The sequence below is a fragment of the Myotis nattereri genome, assembly GCF_964212035.1.
Source record: "Myotis nattereri genome assembly, chromosome: 6".
Lineage (NCBI taxonomy): Eukaryota > Metazoa > Chordata > Mammalia > Chiroptera > Vespertilionidae > Myotis > Myotis nattereri.
This window is the reverse complement of record NC_138081.1, coordinates 36485767-36509965: the sequence shown is the minus strand read 5'-3', so window position 1 is coordinate 36509965 and position 24199 is coordinate 36485767. Positions and strand designations below refer to the sequence as shown.

The following is a 24199-nucleotide window of genomic DNA, read 5'->3' as shown; positions in this document are numbered from 1 at the left end:
AGCTGTACACAGAACTGTAAGGGAAAGGTGGAGAGTATCATTGGTCATGGAAATGAAATTTTCCTAGGATTTATTTTAGCATGGGGCTATAGGCTAAAATGTAAGGAACAGCTGTTGCATATTTCATTGCCATAAAATCCTTTTACTGTTTCATTTCAAAGTAGGTGAAGTATAATCACTTAAAAGAACCCCCGAACAAAATACTATTTATTTTTTTTTAATATATTTTATTGATTTTTTACAGAGAGGAAGGGAGAGAGATAGAGAGTTAGAAACATCAATGAGAGAGAAACATCGATCAGCTGCCTCCTGCACATCTCCCACTGGGGATGTGCCCGTGACCGGAATCAAACCTGGGACCTTTCAGTCCGCAGGCCGACGCTCTATCCACTGAGCCAAACCGGTTTCGGCTAAAATACTATTTAGTAAGCGCAAAATTAAAGGGCTCTGCAGACAGACAAGAGATCAGCATGTCTTTTATCATAGAAAAATTTTTATTTTGTTAGTATCTTTTTCACTGCCATGACAATATCCAAACAAGCTTTAAACCCTTTAAAGACTGACCTTAATACAGGAACATTACAGAAGACAAAATTTACTTTTATTTTTAAAAAGTGAAAAAAAAATTATGCTACATTCCTTAATATCCATTAAAAAAAATTTTCAACTCAAGTTGAAATACTTTTAATTTTGTTAAACTATAAAATATTGAATTCTACATTTTAAAGCACTATTATTTTAATAATCAGTCAAGTCTTTCAAACACCATCAGCATGTTTCCGTATTTCCATACAGCTGAAGTACTATATCTGTAAAAAATCTTGAGTTCTGAAAAATAAGCAGAAAAAAATGTAAACCGCTGTTCCAAAATTTTTAAGTTATAATTGTGGTGAAATACATAACAAAACTTACCATGCTAGTGATTTTTAAGTACACAGTTCAGTAGTAAAGCATTAAGTATATTCATTTTTCTACAACCAATCTCTACGACCTTTTCTTTTTGCAAAACTGAAACTATATCCCCAATAAACATTTCTCCATTTCCCCCTCTCCCACTAGCTCCTGGCAACCACCATGCTAGTTTGTCTTTTTATTGACCACTCTAGCTACCTCAGGTCCTTATTTCATTGAGCATGATATCCTTTCACTATCCTATCCATGATTTCAATGGACCTGACACATCCATTTTATAGGATGTGTCAGAATTTCCTCTTACGCACCACTTAGTTCATCAATGCATTAACACCTGGTTGCCTCCACCTTTTGGCCATTATGAAGAAAGCTGCTACGAACATAGGTGTACAAATCCCTCCTAGGGACCTTGCTTTCCATTTTGGATATACACCCAGAAGCAGATTTGCTGGATTCTATTTTTAATTTTTTGAGTAATTGCGAGTTTGGATAGTGGATGCCCCATTTTACATTCCCACCAACAGTGCACAAGGGTTCTGGTTTCTGCATATCCTGGCCAACACTTACTTTCTGCTTATTCGGTATTAGCCATCCTGATGGGTATGAGGTGATCTCATTGTGGTTTTGATCTGCAGTTCCCTAGTGACTAGTGAGACTGAGCATCTCTCATGTTTGTTGGCCATTGGTACAAGGTGGGGCAAAAGTAGATTTACAGTTGTTGGTATGGAAAATAATATAATAAATAATAATACAAGAATAAGCTGTTATGTATACTCAAAACTGTATATCTTATTTGGAGAAATGTCTGTCCAAACCCTCTGCCCATTTTTTAATCAGGTTGTGTGTTTTGTTCAGTTTTAGTTCTCTATATTGTGGATAAATAGTCCCTTACCAGAAATATGATTTGCAAAGTATTTTCTTCATAGTCTATTCACTTGGTGCCCTACTGGACATTTATAGTCTCTTCCTACTACAAATATTGCTGTAGTAAATCTTTACTTGTACATGCCGACATATTTGTAGAATACATTCTTAGAAGAGGAAATGCTGGATCAAAAGGTATATGTATTTTAATTGAGACATTACCAAATTGCTCAGAAGAGGGTATGATATGTGTACCTACACCACGTCCATTACACTCTTGATCTTTCTGTACAATTTAAAGAATTTATAGTTCTAACTCTAAATAAGGTATATTACCTAGAATTTAGGTAACAGGTAAAGAGTAACACCTAATAATTTATTATGTTAACAACTCTTAAATACTGCTGATTGCAGTAAACATACTAACAAAGCCTAGTTAAGGAAAACAGGCATTTCAAAGACCATGTGTTATTCAAATTTTACCTCCTATAAGTAGGCTGAAACCACTTTTCAACACAGACATTAATAATGAAACTTCTTGGGTTTTCCTTGGGGTTTTCCCAATTTTTTTTCCACTTCTTTTTTCAGTTTATTTGCCTTATATCTCTCAGCCATCGATACAAGCTCCTCTGGGATACTCTGAAACCATTAAATGTGATTTTAGGATTGAGATTATTCTTTTAGAACAGCTTTTCCACAATATACTAAAATGCCTCCAAACCATTCAATCAGAGCATGTCCAGAACTGTTTACATGACATCTTTCAAATGTGTCTCTGCATATTAAACTCTGAATTTATCTTCAAGCTATAAAATCAGGCTGATCTTAAAAACACCCATCATTATACACTCCCCCATTTGTATAGCCTCCCAGTTGCTTCCCAAGTCCTTTAACTTGCCTTACCTGGTGCCACTTTCTTTATGTTCTTTCTCATCTCTGGGCCTGAATATGTTGCCCTGCTGAAACACTTACCCCATTCTTCTACAGCTCTCCTAACCCACTGGTTTCTTCCTCAGCAGGGCTTTCAGTGATGCTCATCTCCACTATACTAGTGGCCATAATTATATAATTTTATAGCTCCTCATCTTTGCTAGGCTACAGTCCTCATAACATGTTTTTATTTATTTGAGAGAAAAAGAGAGAGAGGGAGGGAGGGAGGGAGGGAGGGAGGGAGGGAGGGAGGGAGAGAGAGAGAGAGAGAGAGGAAGAGAGAGAAAGATTGATTTGTTATTCCACTCATTAGTGCATTCATGGTTGCTTCTTATATGTGTGCCCTGACCTGGGATTGAACCCACAACCTTGATATCTCAGAACAAAGCCCTAACCATATGAGCTACCTGGCCAGGGCTCATAATATGTTTAATTACTTGTTTAATATCTGTCTTTTCTGGTAAGCAGTAAGCCCAAGTAATGAGAACAAATGAAATTATTTGAACATATGTGACATGAGGTAATGTTCTAATGAGTTTTATATTCTCACCTGGTTTGCTCTTTCCAGAATGTTAATTAATTCATTGGCAACCCTCCAATCATTTCTAGTGATAAGGGTAATTGACACTCCAGTCCTCCTTTAAGGGGGAGAAAAACACGCAATTTTGATTTATAATTTATATTCATTATTCAGTTAGCAAAATAGAATAAAAACAGCTGCAGCAAAACCTCAACTCTTTCACAAGCCCAAATATGTATTATACATCAGAATTTAGCATCATTTAAACAGCAATATGGAATCTAAACATGCTGTAGTTGTTTAAACAGCACGTTACAAGGGGTGTGTGATAGTGGTGCTCTGGGAAGGAAAGGTCCTCTTACTTACGCCAACTTGGACAAGAGTAACCACTGGGTATATGACACTATAGATATAAAGCAAAGAGTGGAATCAGAAAGTTACATGCAGCTAACCATAGAGGGGTCTACTGAACCAGAACAGGCCAGTTCAACAGAAATAAAGTAGCAAAGCAGGTTATAGGGCAGTGATGGCGAACCTTTTGAGCTCGGCGTGTCAGCATTTTGAAAAACCCTAACTCACTGCCCCACCCTCCTGCTGATCTGGTCATTACTCGGCAAGGTGTAACGACCATTTGCATATTACCTCTTTATTATATAGGATGTCTGTGAGGGAAGTAATGAGGAGACAAGGTTGGCTTCTCACAGGTAGACTATGCTTACTTACCCTGCTCTTCCAGTGCGCCCTACTCTGTGCACATATTCTTCAATGTTCCGGGGAAAGTCATAATTATAGACATGTGTGACATCATGGACATCAAGACCTCGAGATGCTAAGTCAGTAGCAATCAGTATTCTCACTTTACCTAAAGAGTAAAGCCAAAAGAATATAGATACATTTTTGCATAAATCCAAGATATATCAGAAAACATATTTTCCCCTAATATCTAATCAGGTGAAATATTATCATCTTTAATATTAAAACACTTAAGGCAAAAACACTTAATATTAAAACACTTAAGCATAACCCCTGGACATAGGCAGTAGGAGGGTGAGGGCATGTGCCGGGGGGTGGGAATGGCCGGGGAGAAGTCAATGGGGGGAAAAGAAGACATGTGTAATACTTTTAACAATAAAGAATTTAAATTTTTAAAAAAGGGGGGAAAACCAAACACTTAAGGTAGTGAAAATGGGAAAGGGATATTTATTTAGTTTTTCTTGTTAACTGCTGGCAAGTTACAACACAGTAGACATGGTTCAGCAAATGCTCCCTAAATCATCTGAGCCCTATCACCAAGATACATGCGTCTCAGGTAAATTAATAGAAATATCCCCCATTGCAAACTGTTGCCCTGACATCCGGGTTTAAGTATTAGCTCTCTGAATTTGGACAGTCTTAGTCTGATTAATATTTAGAGCTCTACCAAGTATAGTTTTGATGTCTGTAAGCTGAGGACAGATCTTAGAAATGGGTTCTATGAAGAAGAGCTGTCACACAGCCAATCACATGCATTGTACTCATTTAAAATGCAACATATAGCCCCAGCTGGTTTGGCTCAGTGGATAGAATGTCAGCCTGCGGACTAAAGGGTCCCAGGTTCGATTCGGGTCAAGGGCATATGCTCTGGTTGTGGGCTCGATCCCCCCCAGTAGGGGGCATGCAGGAGGCAGCCAATCAATGATACTCTCTCATCATGGATGTTTCTATCTCTCTATCTCCCTTCCTCTCTGAAACCAATAAAAAAAATATTTAAAGCAAATAAATAAAATGCAACAAATAGTAATTAAATAAATGTACCTGTTTTAAAGTTTTCTAATGCTTTCTCTCGATCGCTCTGTTCTCTGTTGCCATGCAGAGACTCTACTGATATATGCCGGAGAATCAGGTCACTTGATAAGTGATCAGCACTGAAGCAAAAGATCAAGTCAGTGATCTTAAGTGCTTATTCTAATACCACCATCAATTCACTATTATACTTCTATTAGCATATCCACTCTCACTTGAAAATAGGATACAAATAGAAATAATGCTAAATAAATCCATTTGATGACTAAGAATGTAAAAGAAAAAAATACCTACACAGCTTTTCTGCCGACAAACACTATGACTTTGTCTTTGGGAGACATGCTCTCTAAGAAGGTTTGGACATGAGATCGTTTCTCTTCTTCTGTGGTGACAATTATATTTTGTGTCACAGTACTTACAGCCTAAAAGAATCAAAGATCATAGTACATCAACATTGATAGGCAAATCCCATACCTCCTTGGCTCACAATAGATATTATTTCACATCACTGGTTAATGCTTTAATAAACTGCCAACAGGAAAAAGAGCAGCAGGTCCTTGCAAAACTATTTCTATTCAAGGATTTGTAGAGAAGTTGGAAACTCTTTTATAAAAAAAATATTTTATTCCCTTTTTATGAATGTATTGGGGGTGAACTGGTTAACAATATTATACAGTTTTCATGTGCATTGGAAACTCTTAAAGGCTTGGCAGTGTGTTGAAGCTATTTGGTTACCATTGTAGGAAAAGAAATACCCATGGGGTGAGGCTACTCTTACAAAAACTAACATGAATATAGCCCTTTTGAGTATAGCCCTTACAACAATAGAAGATTACTGGCTTATACACAAGCGTTTCCATTCTGTGAATATTTTGACAATTTAATGCAAAATTTCAAAATATCTCTGGTACCATTTTGACCCAGAGATAAAATAGATTTTTAATACAGTGGGGTCTTGACTTACGAGTTTAATTCGTTCCGTGACGAAACTCATAACTCAAATTACTCGTATGTCAAATCAATTTTCACCATTACAATGAATTGAATGCTGGGCTGATGTTGTGGCATTCACTGTGGCGTTTGCTGTGCCAACTAGCGGTGGGTGTCTGAAGCTGGCTTGTAACCTGAATTTTAGCTCGCAACTCAAAGCAAAAAATCGGCTGAGAGACGGCTCGTATCTCGAAAAACTCGTTAGGACACTCGTAAGTCAAGGCCCCACTGTAGTATTTAATAAAAGGAAAGAGCCAACCATTTATCCTGCCTTTCATGAAATCTAATGAAGTGAGCCTAGGCAAAGAGCCATTATTATTACCAGTGACTGAGTAAAAAGGGGCAATTTTCATTAATGATTACCTGAAAGGCCAATTACAATTATTAAGTGAAAGGTGAGAGAACTTTATAATGGAAGAGAGATATAATGGAGATCTTTAGTTATAAATTGTATAATTACTAACATCATCTGAAACTACTGATCTATCTAAACTTCACAAAAAGAGAACACCAGGCTTAAGTATATGCAAAGATATAGACCTTGTTCAGAACCTGATTCTAACAGGGTTAATAAAAATGAGACACCAGGAAAATAGATAGGACTGGATATCCTATGGCATTAAAGGATTATTAAAATTTTAGGTATACGCCAAAGCCGGTTTGGCTCAGCGGATAGAGCGTCGGCCTGCGGACTGAAAGGTCCCAGGTTCGATTCCGATCAAGGGCATGTACCTGGGTTGCAGGCACTTCCCCAGTAGGGGATGTGCAGGAGGCAGCTGATCGATGTTTCTCTCTCATCGATGTTTCTAACTCTCTATCTCTCTCCCTTCCTCTCTGTAAAAAATCAATAAAATATATTTTAAAAAAAAATTTTAGGTATACTATGGTATGCTAAATTAGTCTTTTAGACATATATACTGAAGTATTTATAAATAAAATCGTATGTATCTAGTATTTGCTCTAAAATTAGGTAGTGGGCAGAGAAGACTTGCCAAAACACAAAGTATATTTTGGAAGATGGTTTTACTTTGGGTGGTGGACACGCAATGCAATATACAGATCATGCATCATGGAAATGTACACTTGAAACTTATATGATCTTACTAAGCAATGTCACCCTCAAAAATTTAATAAAAAAATAAATGTGATAGCATTTTAAGCAATCAAATAAAGTTCTCCATTTGCATTGGAAAAAATATTTTTTATAGTATTTATTGATTTTTAGAGAGAAAGGGAGAGGTAGAAACATCAATGATAGAGAAACACCAGCAAACAGCTGCCTCCTGCACACCCCCCATTGGGGATCGAGGCCGCAACCTGGGCATGTGGCCTGACTGGGAATGGAACCGGTGACCTCTTGATTCCTAGGTAGATGCTCAACCATTATGTAACACAAGCTGGGTTGAAATATTTATTAAAATAGTAATTAAAAAACAAACTTACAACTAGGTCCAAAGTACCAACATATACAATCATTGGCTCTTTTAAATAAGATTGTGAAAGCCGACGGACTGCATATGGCCATGTTGCACTGAAAATTAAAAAAAGGGAAAAAATACACTAATATTAAAAATTTACTCTAAATTAAACATTACTAAGTTTCCTAAGAATACTATGAACCAAATTGCTTATGAAAGACAAATTTAGTACTTTTCAATAAGACAGATTTTACAGAAAATATATGCTTCACAAAGAATTGTTCAACTTTAGTGCAACTACTAGAAGAAACCTTCAAATATTTTTTTTTAAATTAATAAATCTTTATTCAGATTATTACAGATGTTCCTCTTTTTTTCCCCCATAGCTCCCCTCCACCTGGTTCCCACCCCACCCCATGCCCTTACCCCTTGCCACTGTCCTCATCCATAGGTGTAAGATTTTTGTCCAGTCTCTTCCCACACCCCCGACATCTCCTTCCCCACAAGAATTGTCAGTCCACTCCCTTTCTATGCCCCTGCTTCTATTATATTCACCAGTTTATTCTGACTTAATTTTTAGGTTCACTTGTTGATATTTATTTGTTGTTCATAATTTTTATCTTTACCTTTTACTTTTTCCTCTTCTTAAAGAATATGCTTCAGCATTTCATATAATCCTGGTTTGGTGGTGATGAACTCCTTTAGCTTTTTCTTGTCTGTGAAGCTCTTAATCTGACCTTCAATTCTGAATGATAGCTTTTCTGGGTAGAGTAATCTTGGTTGTAGGTTCTTGGTATTCATCACTTTGAATATTTCTTGCCACTCCCTTCTGGCCTGCATGGTTTCTGTTGAGAAATAGCTGACAGTCATATGGGTACTCCCTTGTCGGTAACTGTTTTTCTCTTGCTGCTTTTAAGCTTCTCTGTCTTTAGCCCTTGGCATTTTAATTATGATGTGTCTTGGTGTGGTCCTTTAGATTCCTTTTGTTTGAGGTTCTCTGGACTTGTAAGTCTATTTCTTTCATCAGGTAGGGGAAATTTTCTGTCATGATTTCTTCTAACAGGCTTTCAGTATCTTGCTCTCTCTCTTCTTCCGGCACCCCGATAATTCGGATGTTGGTACGTTTGAAGTTGTCCCAGAGGCTCCTTACACTATCTTCATATTTTTGGATTCCTTTTTCGTTTCACTTTTCTGGATGGGTGTTTTTTGCTTCTTCGTGTTTCAAATCTTTTGACTTGATTCTTGCAATCCTCTAGTCTGCTGTTGGATCTCTGCATATTATTTTTAATTTCAGTCAGTGTATGTTTAATTTCTGACTGGTCCTTTTCCATTTTTTTGGCATTCTCATTAAGATCCTTGAAGTTCTAAGTTCCTCGGAGGTTCGTAGATTTTTGAGTAACATTATAACTGTGGTTTTGAACTCTATGTCCTCCATTAGTTTGCATTCCTCCACTTCTTTCATTTGTGACATGTTTCTTTGTCTCCGCATTTTTGGCTGACTGCGAGGACCCGCTGTGTCTACAGTGGAAGAACTGCTGTGCTGGAGACACCCTTATGGGGTAGGACTTGCTTCAGTGGGGCTTTGGTGCTCACTGAATCTGCTTCTTGAGTGTGTCCGTTACGGATGTGAGGAGTTGAAATCTGGTATCTGACCAGGGATACCCTGGCTCCTGGATATCCAAGTCAACCACTGTGAGTCCACCCAGCAGGAGCTACAGTGATACCAGCAGATTTCTCCTCTTTGTTTGGGGTTTGGAAGTTTTGGAGCTCTCTGACCCAGCTGCAGTTAGGTTAGGCTGCAAAAGCGCAGGTAATTCCTTTGTGCCACTGCGCACAGTTTGGGTGGGGATGTAAATTGAGTGGGGCGGGGTCTCAGAGAATCACCAGGGCAGAGCAAACAGCAATGGCTGTCGTCAGCCATTTCCGCGTCTCTGTGTCCCAAGTCCCCACCCCACAGCAACAATGATCCCTGCGAGCAGCTCTGAGAAAATCACCCTCGCTTTCCAACCCGCTGCAAGACAGTCCAGTTTCTCCCCGTAGAAGTCTGGGACCCCCCGGCCATAAATGAGTTCAGTGCATTCGAGAGCTTGTACCCCCTTTCGATTGAAAAAAACCGCGCACCCAGGTGCAGCCCGGTTCCTGCGCCTCCGTACCACTGTTCTTGGTGCCTCTGCATCTCCTACCCAGTCTCAATGCGCTTTTTTCTTTCCTTCTAGTTGTAGAACTTCCACTCGGCCAGCTTTCCCGTGGTTCTGGATGATAGCTGTTTTGTCTTGTAGTTTTAATGTTGTTGTGGGGGGCAGCACATACAGGTTTATACCTTATGCCGCCATCTTGGTTCCTCAAATATGTTTTTTTTGTTTGTTTTTGTTAATCCTCACCCAAGGATATTTTTCCATTGATTTTATGGAGAGTAGAAGAGAGAGGAAAAGACAGAGAAACATTGATGTGAGAGAAACACAGCGACTGGTTGCCTCCTGCGTGAGCCCTGACCAGGGCCCGGGCCAGGGAGGAGTCTGCAACTGAGGTATGTGCCCTTGACCGGAATTGAACCCAGAACCCTTTGTTCTGCAGACCAACGCTCTATCCACTGAGCCAAAAGGGCTAGGGCTCAAATATGGTTAATACCCAGGTTTATAAACCAATGGTGAAGGAGATTTATACCTTAAATTCTAATATTTGAAAAGGTAAAATGAATGCAAGTGTTAGATTTATCTTGGCCTTTATTTTTAAAAAAGTAAAAACCTTGTATTTTTCATACAATGTCAGCAGGCAAAACTATGCCCCAAAAAAACATTTTAAGCGTACTTATGAGAGGATATACAAATTCAAATGTTTCTTAACCATATATGTGTGTGTGTGTGTGTATATATATATATATACATATATATATACACACACACATATATATATATACATATAGAGAGATATACATATATATACATATATAGAGAGAGAGATATACATATATATACATATATATATATATATATATATATATATATATATATATATATACACTTTCACAGAAATTAGATGGGAAGATTAGTAAGAAAACAAAGTGAGGGCCCTGGCCAGTGTGGCTTAGTTGGTTGAACGTCATCCTGTGCACCAAAAGATCACCAGTTTAATTCCTGGTCAGGGCACATACCCAGTTTGTGGGTTCAGTCCCATGGGAGGAAAATCTCTAAAATCAATTAAAAAAATTTTTTTAAAAAGAAAACAAAGTGAAGAAATTTAGTATAGTTCATCAAGTATATACCACTTTTTTATGCTAACAACACAAAGGAGAAAATGATTTACAAATCACTTTGCATTAGTTTTTATTTTATTGTTTTAAGATTTTAAAAATTGATTTTAAACAAGAGAGAAAGTGGGAAAGAGAGAAACAACCATTGGTTGCCTCCTGCATGCCCCAACTGGCGATCAAGCCCGAAACCTGGGCATGTGCCTTATGGGGAATCAGACCAGCAACCTTTGATGCCTAGAATAACGTCCAACCAACTGAACCACACTGGCCAGGCTGAGATCACTGTGCATTTAAATAACAATCATTGCTTCCTCAGTTTGACTTTGGGCAAAAAGTACTCAGTAATCAAATGTTTATCCCTAAGGACAGGGGATCATTTATTCAAATGTGAGACCCCACTATGAAACACGACCTCCCCTTTAGAAGTCCCCTCCATGTTTTTATAGAAATCTCTATCTGTAATTTAGGAAACCCAGTAGTCCTTGTTACACTGATACATTGAGTTGCTATACTAAGTGATGACATACCTTTCACCTAAGGATCTCAAAATACTTTCAAGAAATGCTCTGAAAATCCTGTGGGGAAATTAACCAAAGAACGGAATCTATTCCAGATTTATATGTTGTAGGCTAGCAATTAGTCACATACCTACCTTGTCATAATAGTCTGCCTGTCTGGGCGCACATCCAATAAAATCTTCATTATCTGTGGTTCAAATCCCATATCCAGCATCTTGTCAGCCTCATCTAATACCTTCATTAAAAATGAGGCTCGATTAGATATGAGGTAGCTAGTATGTATGCTCTCTATGAATAGAATACTGAGATAATTTTTTCTCATTTTCCCTATTACTTAAACCTCTATTTTAACTCCTCCAGGAGAATATGACAGTGATGGCGAACCTCTGACACGCGAACTCATTTTTTTGGTTGATTTTTCTTTGTTAAATGGCATTTAAATATATAAATATAAAAAATATAAATCTTTGTTTTACTATGGTTGCAAATATCAAAAAATTTCTATATGTGACACGGCATCAGAGGTAAGTTAGGGTTTTTCAAAATGCTGACACACCAAGCTCAAAAGGTTCGCCATCACTTATATAAGAGCTCTGTGTTTCCAACATAAATTAATTTGATTATTTATAAGTTGGTTAAGTTTCTAAATCTATTTAATGAAAAAATTGTATCTAAATATCCACATGGACTTTTATTTTCTTTTGTACTTATCTACATTTTTCAACATTTATAAAAAAACACATTAAAATAAAATTATCTTACAACCCTTACTTTAACATAGTAGAGGAAATGAGAAATGTTCCTATGATTTAAAACTATTATAGCCCTAGCCAGTTTGGCTCAGTGGATAGAGCATCAGCCTGTGGACTGGACGGTCCCAGGTTTGATTCTGGTCAAGGGCACATGCCCGGGTTTTGGGCTTGATTCCCAGTTGGGGCATGCGGGGGCAAGCGGGAGAGCCAATCAGTAATTCCCTCTCATCACTGATGTTTCTCTCTCTCTCCCTTCCTCTGTGAAATCAATAAAAATATATTTTAAAAAATAAAACCATTATAAAATGAACAGTCATTTGAAGAGTATTTTAATAAGAGTTCAGCTCTTCCATTATTCCAGACCCCTGCTCCATGATTACCAAGTAGGTTATGCTTTTCAGGTTGACAAAGTTATTCATTTGCAGGTCATTCAATCTTCCAGGAGTTGCAATGATGATATCTACACCTTTTGTCAGGTCTTGTATTTGTCCATTTCTATCTCCACCACCATATATACAAACACTTAAAAAAAAAAATAGAGGTTCACGTTCAGATGCCTTTGGAATTACATGCCCCTTTCTGAGAACTATCAACATCCATCAACCCACGGTGGTGTGTCATAAAGAGCCATCTTTACATCACTGTTATTGATTCCATTGCCCTGGTTATAATTATATTGTCAGGGATAATACCTGACCCATGCCAAGCCAATCATATTCTTGAAATGTGTGAAAAATAATAGGAAAATGTATAAAGCTACAAATGATCAAGATGCTGATGCAGGTGCAAAGAAATGACTTACTTTTTAAGACCTTTATATGAATACTTAGAACATTCAGCTTGCACTTGAAGAGCTAATTCCCGAGTGGGTGTAAGGACTAACATGCCAGGGCCATTCCTTTTCTCTCTAGCTCTTCGGAGAGAAAAACAGACTATTAAAGTACCTGTCTCAGATACATGGTACATTCATTCAGTGCTTTTAAAATTTGTAGCAATGAGTGTCAAAGTCACATATATTCACCATAAAAGGTGGAGAAATATAGAAAGACAGTAAAACAAAAAAAATCCAAGGGCCCAAATAGAAGCCTTTTCATTGAATATGGCCAATGCTTTCCTATGTCAAACATTCTCTCACACAATTGTACTGAACAGGATAATTTAAATAAATTGTTTCCCATGTTTCACTGTTAAGACCTTTGGTAGGTACTATCTATTGCTTCACCAGAATGTTTTGTCTATTCATACTTTCGCCAGCACAGTGAAAGTGTATTTCCCTGGGACTAGGCATTACCTTTTGACTGACAGAATATGTCAAAGAAACTTTAAGTGAGTTTTTGGTATCCATGTCCATTAAACCCCTAGAGAACCCAGCTGTAGAAATTCTTACACTGGTTGAGAGTCAAGGTGAATAAATCCAGGCATTAAGTAAGACAGTGTCTTCCCTGTTCCAGTTTGGGCTACTCCTATAAGATCTATTCCTTGTAGAACTATTGGCCATGCCTGCGACTGAAATAGAATGATAAATAGTGAAATCAAAAGTGCATTTCTTTGTGTCAAGTGTCCCTCCTATTCCAGTCCCAAACTTCATTCAACAAATACTTTCTGAGTGCTAGAAGTGGTAGTGCAGGAAGTGCTGGAGGAGTGCTCATAAGAGACAGTTGCTCCCTGGTGATTTAACTTCTAACAGATATTGTTGGTGGGGGGGGGGGGGCTGGAAATGGCCAGTGAAATATTAGAATTAAAGAATTATTCAGCATACCTGAATTGGTGTTGGTTTTTGAAAACCTGCCTTTTTAATGTTTTCCATAACTTCAGGATAACATTCAAAGGCATCCTCAAATTTACAAGTAGGATTGGGGATAGGACGTTTCTCACCATCTTTCAAGTCATCACACACTATATTATAATTTTCCTTCCTTTAAGGGAAAAAACAACAACACAGAACAAATATTATTGGTTTTGGTCACTTTACTCCCAAAGCAAGAAATTTTCCAGCATTAGTTCAGGTCATATCTAGAAATTCAATTGCAACTGATTAAAACCAGACTGTTAGTACAGTTACAGTAAATAAGCACATCTTTTTTCTTATCAGAATAGTTGCAGAAAGAAGGGAAAAAATTACAGTGTATATGTGAATGGGCCAATAAAAGTTTCATGGAAAAGTTAAGAATAGAGCCTGAGCCTGAAGTGTGTGTGGGGGGTGGGGGGGTGGGGGGGGTAGTGGAGGGGGAAGAAAGCCAAGGTATTAATGGGTCAATGGGAGAAAAACGGGACATATGTAATACTTTCAACAATAAAGATTTTAAAAAAGAATAGAGCCTGAAAATTATATGCTTCATGATTCAAAATTAGATTGGCAAACACTTGAGGGCCAACATGTTACACACATTATTTCCTTTTTCTAAAAATTTTTTTAAAAATTTTCTTAGGAAGGGAGAGAAGAGGGAGAGAAAGAGAAACTTCGGTGTGAGAGAGAAACATTGACTGGTTGCCTCCATCACACATCCCGACTGGGGATCCAAGCTGCAACCTTGGTATGTGCCCTGACCAGAATGGAACTGGTGATCTTTGGTGCAGAGGGGGACCCTCAGTCAACTAAGCCACACCAGCCAGGGCTTTATTTCTTTAAACCTCAACAATCCTGTGAAGTGGGAATTATTCCCATTTGGCAAGTGAGTATTAGTTACTTGTCCAAGGTCTGAACCCCATCCCAATCTCTAGAATAACTATTGTTTCTGCTATACTATCTTAATTTTCTAACAGGCGTTAATAGAAAAAAAAAATGTTGCCAATAGGACCTTTAATTCCAGATAATAAGGATTGAAGAGTACAAAATTATTCTAGTATTCAGATACCAGATCAATTTCTTATGATTTTCAGTTGCAGAAATAATTCTCTAAAACTTCTACTCAATACAGCAGGCATCAACCACATGTGCCTTTTTAAATTAAAAAATTTCAAGTAAGCTGTGGCGGATGTTTCTCAGTGGTTAGAGCCCTAGCACTGAAGGGTTGTGTGTTTGATTCCTAGTTAAAGTCATTAACCTGGGTTGCACATTCCATCCCTGACCCCGGTAGGGTTGGGTGTGCAGAAAGCAACCAATCTATGTGTCTCGCTTTCTCCCCCTACCCCCTTCCACTCTCTCTAGAAATCAATGGGAAAAATACCCTTGGGTGAGGATTAAAAAAAATAATAAAATAATAAATAAATAATTTAAGTTAAAATTTCAGTTCCTCAATTATAATAGCCACACACACACACACACACACACACATACATACATATATATACACACATACACACACGCATATATATGTGTATATATATATGTGTGTGTGTGTGTGTGTGTGTGTGTGTATATATATATATTTAAATATATTTTTATTGATTTCAGAGGTGAAGGGAGAAAGAAAGAAACATCAATGATGCCTCACACTGGGGATGGAGCCTGCAACCTGGGCATGTGCCCTGACCGGGAATCAAACCATGACCTCCTGGTTCATAGGCCAGGAGGTAGCCATATATTAAGTGTTCCATACCTATATATAAATAGTGACTATTCTATCAGACACAAATATAGCCCATTTTCCATCTTTGCAGAAAGTTTTATTACATAGCAATGCTCTAAAATATGTCAATAGGTTACCAAGTTTTCATTTTTATATGAAAGGTGTAAACTTCAAATGCAAACATTTCAAATCTTTGCCCAAATTAATTTAATAACATAACTATACAAATACTCATTTGGAAAAGTAACCCACCTCCAAATGTCTATTTGCCCTTGTGACATTGACCTTGTTGTTTCTGACTCCATGTAAAAGTTTTTCTTAATTGGAGGTAAATCTGAGACAAAGGTGAAAATTCAGTTTGATAAATAATGACAATTTACATTTCATTGACACTTAAAGTAACACAAATCAACCAAAATACGTATCAAGTTCATCCATACAGTTTTAGACAATTGTTCCACACTATGTCAGCCAGGCTTATGCCAGAATTTTAGTTTGTCTTTTAATTACATTTTTCACACAAGAAAGAGGTCTTTAATTATAAAATTAAATATAAAAGAAACCATGCTTTGCAAGATCACAATGATCACAGTTGATGAATCTTCTCTCAAATATAGTAAACTGATTTTATCTTTTCTTTGAAGGTCTTTCCTATTACTATTTAGAAATAAAATATTTGTCCTTATTCTACCCTCAGAAGCCCCTCATCTTTAAGTGCCTTTATATTTCCTCCAAACTTGAAAATCCTTTTTCTGGTCACCCATCCCAAATCCCCCCAACTCATATATTGTTGAGGTGGCACTGGAAACTTAATATGCAGAAAGGTTGACTGCCATTGTGGAATTAATCATTGTTAATATTTGTTACATTTAGTGCATTAGCTTTTTAATTTTAAATAAATATATTGCTGCCTCATTTCGATAGACAAATTTAGTGCTCAAATTTACTCTGAAATTTGATTATGGAACATTTCACTCCATATATAATTCCAAGTAAGAATTTCATTTAAAATTAAACAAATTTAAAAAACTCATATCTTCTCAAGAACTGAACGCTTATTAAATGTTTTTCCCTTGTTATTTTGTCCTCGTCAGTCAGGATACTCCAAGATCAACTTTTGCTCAATCACAGCAACAATGTTAATAACTCATGGTCAGCATGTCTATTCCCTTCATTTCCCCTTGGGCCTGATTTTCTATTTTATTACACTTTTGCAATAAGTTACCTCAAATAAGACTCTAAAGAGTGGGTAAGTTTAATATTTTAATTTCCTACTTAGAGCATAAATCACAACACAGACAACATAGAAAGTATCATGTCCTAGGAAATAATTGCAGCATTGCAAACTTGACTATCATTTTTCATATAGACCTTATTACTAAAAGTAACACATTTTACAGAGGATAAAAACCTGAATTAAGCCAAACAGGTTTGGCTCAGTGGATAGAGCGTCGGCCTGCGGACTGAAGGGTCCCGGGTTCGATTCGGTCAAAGGCATGTACCTTGGTTGCGAGCACATCTCCAGTGGGAGGTGTGCGGGAGGCGGCTGGTCGATGTTTCTCTCTCATCGATGTTTCTAACTCTGTCCCTCTCCCTTCCTCTCTGTAAAAAATCAATATATTAAAAAAAACAAAAAACAAAACAAAAAAACCTCAATTAAGAGAAACATCAACACCACATGTAAGTGTTAGAATACAACACTTGCCTGGCTCAGTGGTTGAGCATCAACCCATGAACCAGGAGGTCACAGTTCAATTCCTGCCTGGACAGGACACATGCCTGAGTTGTAGGCTTGATCCCCAGTAGGGGGCATGCAGGAGGCAGCTGATCGATGCTTCTCACTCATTGATGTTTCTAACTCTCTATCCCTCTCCCTTCCTCTCTGTAAAAAATCAATAAAATATATTTAAAAATAAAAAAAATAAAAACATATTAAAAAAAAAAAAAGAATACAGCACCAACCTGCCCACTTTTTTTCCTCCCATTTCAAAGCATCTTCTCGAATTTGGTCCCAATCAAGTAGTGGCTGATCTTCTGTAACAACACTGTCATCTGTCCTTACATCTCTTCGAAAAGAAGGTTGGAATGCAACAATATCTGTTAAAATATTTTTACTGAATTAGTTTCAAAACAAATCCTACCAGTACAAAATCCTCAAAATCATTTTACTATTTTGTGTTTTAATAACTTGACAATAATGCTTGCAATATAAAAATTTAGGATTTTAATGCTATAGTACCATGACAATTCTGGTCATGGTTTTTGTCATCAGTTATCTACTTCAGATTTATGAAATGTAACTTATTGGAGAAGTTAAATAGCATGAGAGCCTAGTGTCTACTAATAAATCACACATATCACTTAATTTTTATTATAATGCTGTAAAGCTGAGGTTACTCCAGGTTAACAGATGAAGAAATGGAGTCTTAGCCCTGGCCAGTGTAGCTCAGTTGGTTGAGTGTTGTCCCGTGCACTGAAAGGTGGCTGGTTCTCAATTCCTGGTCAGAGCACATGTCCATGTTGCTGTTTCTCTAGCCCAATCAGATCTGAGATTTTTAAAATACCAAATTTATTAGGCAGTTTTCAAAGTCACGTTCCAGGGAAGAGACCATAGAGACAGGAGGCCAGGACTAATCTTGCTCTATCATTAACAGAAGTATGTTTAAAAGGCTAGTTTGTTTTTTCCCCAATTATCTGTAGCTAAAAGTAAAACTGCTAGGCTTCACCAAGGAGGTTATGTGTTTTCATTTGAGGAAAATGTATCCTGGAATTCCACAGAAAAAAAATTCTATAACAGACTAGATTTAATGATGGCAACCTAAAGCTTTATTATCAGGAAAAGCATCAGCTATAACATGGCTTATAATACTGAATGAAATTTTTAAAAAATTTTACAGGGCTTTAGTGGGCAAAAATCACTTACCAACTCTGGGTTGTGAATTGTAATTTTGTTGTTTTTTAACAAGATTATCTATCGCTGCTTTTGCTTTTGTCTGCATTGCCTTGCTACCAAAAATTTTGATTTCTGCTTCAGGGCACCCTTTTATTACCTAGATTCAAGGGAAAAAATTGGTATGATTGAAGTCCCCTTGCCACTCACCCCTCCAACAATCACTCAAATAATATAAAAGCGTAAGTAAGTATAGTACTGCTATCAGTGTCTGAGATATTATGAAAGGCTTTTATGCAGAAAAGGTCATGAACACACATAATCTGCATTTTAGAAAGATTGGTCTGGCCACAGTGGAGAATGGTTAGAGGAGGACCACTGGAAGCAGGATGCTTCATTTAGGGAAGAATGCCCCAAATGATGGGAATTTTCCTTGAGAAACACAGGAAATAGAAAGGACTTAGCAATGATGGGCTGATTGTAGATTAATGAGACGTTAGTAATCTGAGGTTCCTGGCTTGGGAACTTGGTGAGTGATGTGGCTGCCCACTGAGAGTGGGAAACAGGAACAGCTCAAGGTTTGAGGAACGGGGGTCAGGAAGGGCAGATCAGACAGTCCCCAGAGATCTCATTCTTCAGTGAAGCTTATCTCTAAAGATTTTTACCTCCACCCTGGCCAGTATGGCTCGCTTGGGCATCATCCCATGACCAAAACGTTGCAGGTTTGATTCCTGGTCAGGGCACATGCCTGGGTTTCAGGCTCCATCCCTGGTAGAGGGCGGGCAGGAAGCAGCCAATTGACGTTTCACTCACATCAATGTTTTGCTCACATAGATGTTTCTCTCTGCCTCCCCCCCCCCGCCCCCCCGGTCTAAAAATCAATAAAAGATTTTTTTTTTTTTAAAGATGTTTACCTCCATGAGTCAAAAAACTGAGACCTGGAATGGCCCATAGCTTAGGTGAGTTCTTGAAAATGGTAGTACAAAGAGCTTTGGCAGCTTATCTAAGTTACCACGGTATGTTAATAACTGAGCAGAAACGAGAGTTATGAATGAACTATGCATTTCGGGATTTAAGAACACAGATCACGTACCTGTATTTTAGTGTTTGTTGTACTTTGGATGTCTTTTATTTTTGACCCACCACGACCTGTTTTTAAAAAATAAAGGAAAATAATTTTTTTTAGCCAAGTTGAAATCAGTAAGAGGGATATACCTACTTTCCTCAAAGAACCTTTTCTAGTTCTTTCCCAGATCACTCAAACAAAGGCTCCTGGGGTCCAATAATCATTTTCAGTTTGGAAAAAGGAAAGCAAGCATTTTCTATTCCAAATTTTGGTAAGTGGAAAAGGCTCATTTTCTAGACGTAGATACCAAGGATTCATTAGCAGTCCCAACAAACTAATTAGATCCAAGGCTGTGGAGAAATTAGAACCCTTATACACACCAACTCAACAACAACAAAAATCCAATTAAAAAATGGTGAAAGGTCTTGAATAGACATTTCTCTAAAAAAGACATACAAATGTCCAACAGGCATATGTGATAAGATGCTGAAATCATTAGGGAAATGTAAATTGAAAATCACAATGAGAAATTACCTTATAAGTGTTACAAGAGCCATCATCGAAAAGATAAGAGGTTAAAAAAAAAAAAAGGTAAGTGTTCCGGAGGATGCTGAGAGAAGGGAACCCTTGTGCACTGTTGATGTGAATGTAAATTGGTGGAGCCACAATAGAAAACAATACAGAGGTTCCTAAAAAATAAAAAATGGAATTATAGTGTAATCCAGCAATCCTACTTCTGGGTATATATTCAAAAGAACTGAAATCAGGATCTCAAAGTGATATCTGCACTCCCATGCTCATTCCAGCATTATTCACAACAGCTAAGAGGTAGAAACAATGTCAATGTCTGTCAATAGACGACGCGATGAAGAAAACATGCATGTACACACAATGGAAGTTTTCAGCCTGAGGGGAGAAAAAAAGAAACCCTGGATTTGTGACAACAGGGATGGACCTTGAGGACATTATGCTAAGTGAAATAAACCAATGATGAAAAATAGTGCATGACGCTACTCCTATGAAGGATCTAATGAAAGCAAAGTAAAATGGTGGTTGCCAGGGATGCGGGATAGGGAAAATGGAGAGATTTGATGAGTTGGTTCAGCTATGCAAAATGAGACCATCTAGAGGTCTACTACACAAAACTGTTCTTACAGTTACCATTTTGTACTGTACACTGTACACTTAAAATTGTTATGTGTAAAGTTGTATTTATTTTGAAAAATTGGGGTCAGAATCAACATCAATTGTTCTTATAGGTAACAATTTTGACCTGTACACTTAAAATTGTTATGTGTGTTATATTGTAAATCAGTGAGCTAAACAGATGCCTTAATTAATCAGTAAGCCAAATTTTAGAGTTTTTTATTACACCAGCGGGCTTAGAGGAATATTGTTTCCAGAGTCTAAGCAAGCACATGGAGGAAGCTTTTCCCTTTTATACTCTTCCCAGCCCTTTGCCTCCCAAATATGCATTACACTTCCGGACCTTTTGCAGGCCTTGCTTGTAACTTGAGCATAGTTAGTACATTTCAGATAACTGGAGTATGGGAGTAACCAGGGACCCCGTGGAGCTGCTCGAAAGTTCAGACAGCTGAACCCACCCTCCCTATTATTCAAGTAAGCAAGTGTGTTTTACAAAAGCCAAGAATAGCCGGGTTAAAATTTCAAACAGCAGTTTTTACAAAATGGAGGAAACATGAACGAGATGGCCTATGCTTCATGTGTAAATTAAAGTTGTATTTATTTATTTATTTATTTATTTATTTATTTTTAAATATATTTTTGTTGATTTCAGAGAAGAAGGGAGGAGAGATAGAAACACTGATGATGAGAGAGAATCATTGATTGGCTGCCTCCTGCCCACAGGGGATCGAGCCCGCAACCCAGGCATGTGCCCTTGACCGGAATCGCATCTGGGACCCTTCAGTCCACAAGCTGACGCTCTATCCACTGAGGCAAACCAGGTAGGGCTATTTATTTATTATTGTTTAAAGCATTACATGTCTTTTCCCCCAATTGAACCCCTCCCCACCACTCCCTCCCCCCAAAGTTGTATTTATTTTTTTAAAAACTGGATCTAGAACCAACATCAAGTTGGTGCTCTCGAGCACAGTGCTTGCATTTCACAGGTGCTCAATAAGTGTTGAGAGCTTAAGTGATTTTTACTGTAAACCTAGTAGTGGCTTTCATTTGTGGAGCATCATTCTTCAGATCTTTGAGCGTGAGCCACCCTGAGAGGTCAATTACTCTCTGGCTGGTCAAGCAACTAGTCTTATATTGCTCTATTTAATAGCAGCCTACAAAATCTGTTCTTTTTTTCTTTTTTTTCAAGAGATTAAAAAAGGGGTAAAACAAAATGTTGGCTCCCATACTTACTGGTCAATTGTTGGAACTCATCTTCAGACTTGATGGCAATAAATGGAGCAAATCTAAATTCCAATAATTTCTAAATGCTTTTTGAAAAAGAATCTGTAAGACTCTAGATATACTAAGAAAAAAAAGATGCCGTTTTCAGCAGATAAATCATATTTAAGTTAAACTATGTGCAAGATATGGCTAATGACCTGAGCTGCCCTACATCTTCCACCTCCTTATTTGTGGTTAATGGCTCCATATCATGCTGAGATTGATTTCAGCACTGCTGTATTGTTCATTTTGGGGTAAGCTGTCAAAGGCCTGATCTTTCATTCCAAAGCTTTCTGGAAGTCTTCTAAAAGTTCGTACCTTGGTTGTGGGCACTTCCCCAGTAGGGAGTGTGCAGGTGGCAGCTGATCAAAGTTTCTCTCTCATCGATGTTTCTAACATCTCTCTCCCTTCCTCTTTGTGAAAAATCAATAAAATATATTAAAAAATAAATAAATAAAAGTTTGCACTCCCATCCCCCCTCAGACTGAAGGGTCCCAGGTTCTATTCTGGTCAAGGGCTGGATCCCCAGTAGGGGGCGTGCAGGAGGCAGCCGATCAATGACTCTCTTTCATCGTTGATGTTTCTATCTCTCCCTCTCCCTTTCTCTCTGAAATCAATAAAAACATATTAAATAAATATTTTTTAAAATAACAAATAAAAACTAAACGTTTGCTCTCCCTAAACAATGTCTTTGTAAACATCAAAAGGTGTGCTAAGTGATTTATCATTCTAGTCCCAGAAGATAATAGAAATATCACCAGGGATGCTCTTGCCGAGGCCCCGCCCCTGCCGAGGCCCCGCCCCTGGCCGCAACCATTCTCCTCTTCCGGCCCTGCCCCCGCACACCCATCCTCCCGCTCTCACCGATCACCACGCCGACCCAGTCGTTCTTCAGTCCAAAGCAGAGCGGTGGTTCCTGGGGGGCATCAGCCACAGGCTGCTGAGGGCTGGAGGGCTCCCTCCAGTCGCCGCCTCTGCCGCCCCTACGGCCTCCTCGCCCTCTTCGATTCGGCTCCTCCGTGGGCCTCCATTCCGGAGTCCGGGGCCCTGCCGAGCTTCGCTGAGAAGCAACGACCCAGGAGGAGGCGTTGGCACCAGCTTCCTGCCTAGACATGGTGCCTCGAAGGGAACCCTGCGCCGCCGACGTCGCTGCCGTCCGGCCCGCACCTCCCGGCCGTGCCGTCGTGTGGCTGACCTGCCAGGGCGTCCACGCAGCCGCTACTTAAGGAGCCCGCGCGAGGCGCGCCCCGCCCTTGCGCCGGCCCTCGTGGCCTCACACCCATTGGTGGACGAGACGTTGTGGGCGGGGCACTCACGGCTGGACCAATCCGCCTTTTCAATCGTGTGAGCGAAACGTCTGTGCGAATGGATCCCTGCGCCTCCGCTGTCTGTTCCCTTTGAGGCGTGGGGCGTCCCTGAAGCCCGCTGGGCGCTTTTCCTGCTCAACTCCCGAGCCCTTCCCGTTTCACCAAGGCCCGCAAACGCCGTCACCTTCACAGCGTGGTGCTATGCACGCATAGAACAGTTGAAACAAAAGGTTGGCAAAACAGCATTTACCATGGCGCTGTGAGCAGCACTTTGATGTAATCGAGCCGATATTAGTTTTCAGAATGTTGGTGGTAATCTACAAATTTAATGATCCACAATTTTAAAATCTCGGACCTGAGAGATGTGGCTTCAGCACTTGACCTGAACTACCTGGTGTAGTTTTATTTTATTTTTTAAAATATATTTTATTGATTTTTTTTTTTTTTTTTTACAGAGAGGAAGGGAGAGGGATAGAGTTAGAAACATTGATGAGAGAAACATCAATCAGCTGCCTCCTGCACACTCCCTGTTGGGGATGCGCCTGCAACCAAGGTACATGCCCTGGACTGGAATCGAACCTGGGACCCTTCAGTCCGCAGTCCCACGCTCTAGCCACTGAGCCAAACCGGTTAGGGCAACCTGGTGGAGTTTTAGATCTAATGCAATAAACTGAGTAAATGCCCGAGGCACTCCAATCATTGCAGCCTGGCCCTGTGGCTGGGCATATTATTCCAGGCAAGCAAGCCAGCTGGGAGTGCCCCTGCTTTGATTAGGATCTTCAAATTGTCTGAACGAATCTCATGTCAATCATCTGTCAAACATGGTAGACATCTATTATGATGCTAGGATCTGTGGTCTGTGTCCAGGATTGAAGAAAAAAAAGTACTACACCTTTAGATCAAGTGTTGAAGTCACATCTCTGAAGTCCGAGATTTTGAAACTCAGGTCCATCCAGAATTAACTAACACGGAATTAACTTTAATTCTTAATGTGATTGTTTCTGGACAAATAGGATTACAGTGCTATTGGAGCACCCAGGAAATAGAGAAAAAGATAAATGTGCTATGTATTTAATCTCTTT

General features: G+C 38.7%; 1 protein-coding gene across 1 annotated transcript; it reads right to left on the bottom strand.

Annotated features, from left to right (window-relative positions):
- Positions 1-727: 727 nt before the first annotated feature.
- DDX43 (DEAD-box helicase 43) lies at positions 728-22930 on the bottom strand. Its single transcript, XM_081094511.1, has 17 exons — positions 22675-22930; positions 19429-19484; positions 18369-18495; positions 17408-17542; positions 15698-15779; positions 13696-13852; positions 13324-13442; positions 12739-12849; positions 12317-12458; positions 11319-11419; positions 7442-7529; positions 5303-5430; positions 5021-5130; positions 3950-4088; positions 3257-3344; positions 2260-2415; positions 728-828 (listed from the first exon to the last, which is right to left on the bottom strand). The coding sequence occupies exons 1-16, from the start codon at positions 22922-22924 to the stop codon at positions 2299-2301; spliced, it is 1950 nt and encodes a 649-aa protein (XP_080950637.1). The 5' UTR covers positions 22925-22930; the 3' UTR covers positions 728-828; positions 2260-2298.
- Between the last annotated feature and the right edge of the window lie 1269 nt (positions 22931-24199).

Coding starts and splice junctions, on each gene's coding strand:
- DDX43 (XM_081094511.1), bottom strand. CDS start 22,924: ATGTCTAGGCAGGAAGCTGGTGCCAACGCCTCCTCCTGGGTCGTTGCT. Junction 3,345..3,949: donor GGGCGCACTGGAAGAGCAGG/GTAAGTAAGCAT, acceptor TCCCCCTTAAAG/GAGGACTGGAGTGTCAATTA. Junction 2,416..3,256: donor TTCTGGAAAGAGCAAACCAG/GTGAGAATATAA, acceptor TAATGGTTTCAG/AGTATCCCAGAGGAGCTTGT.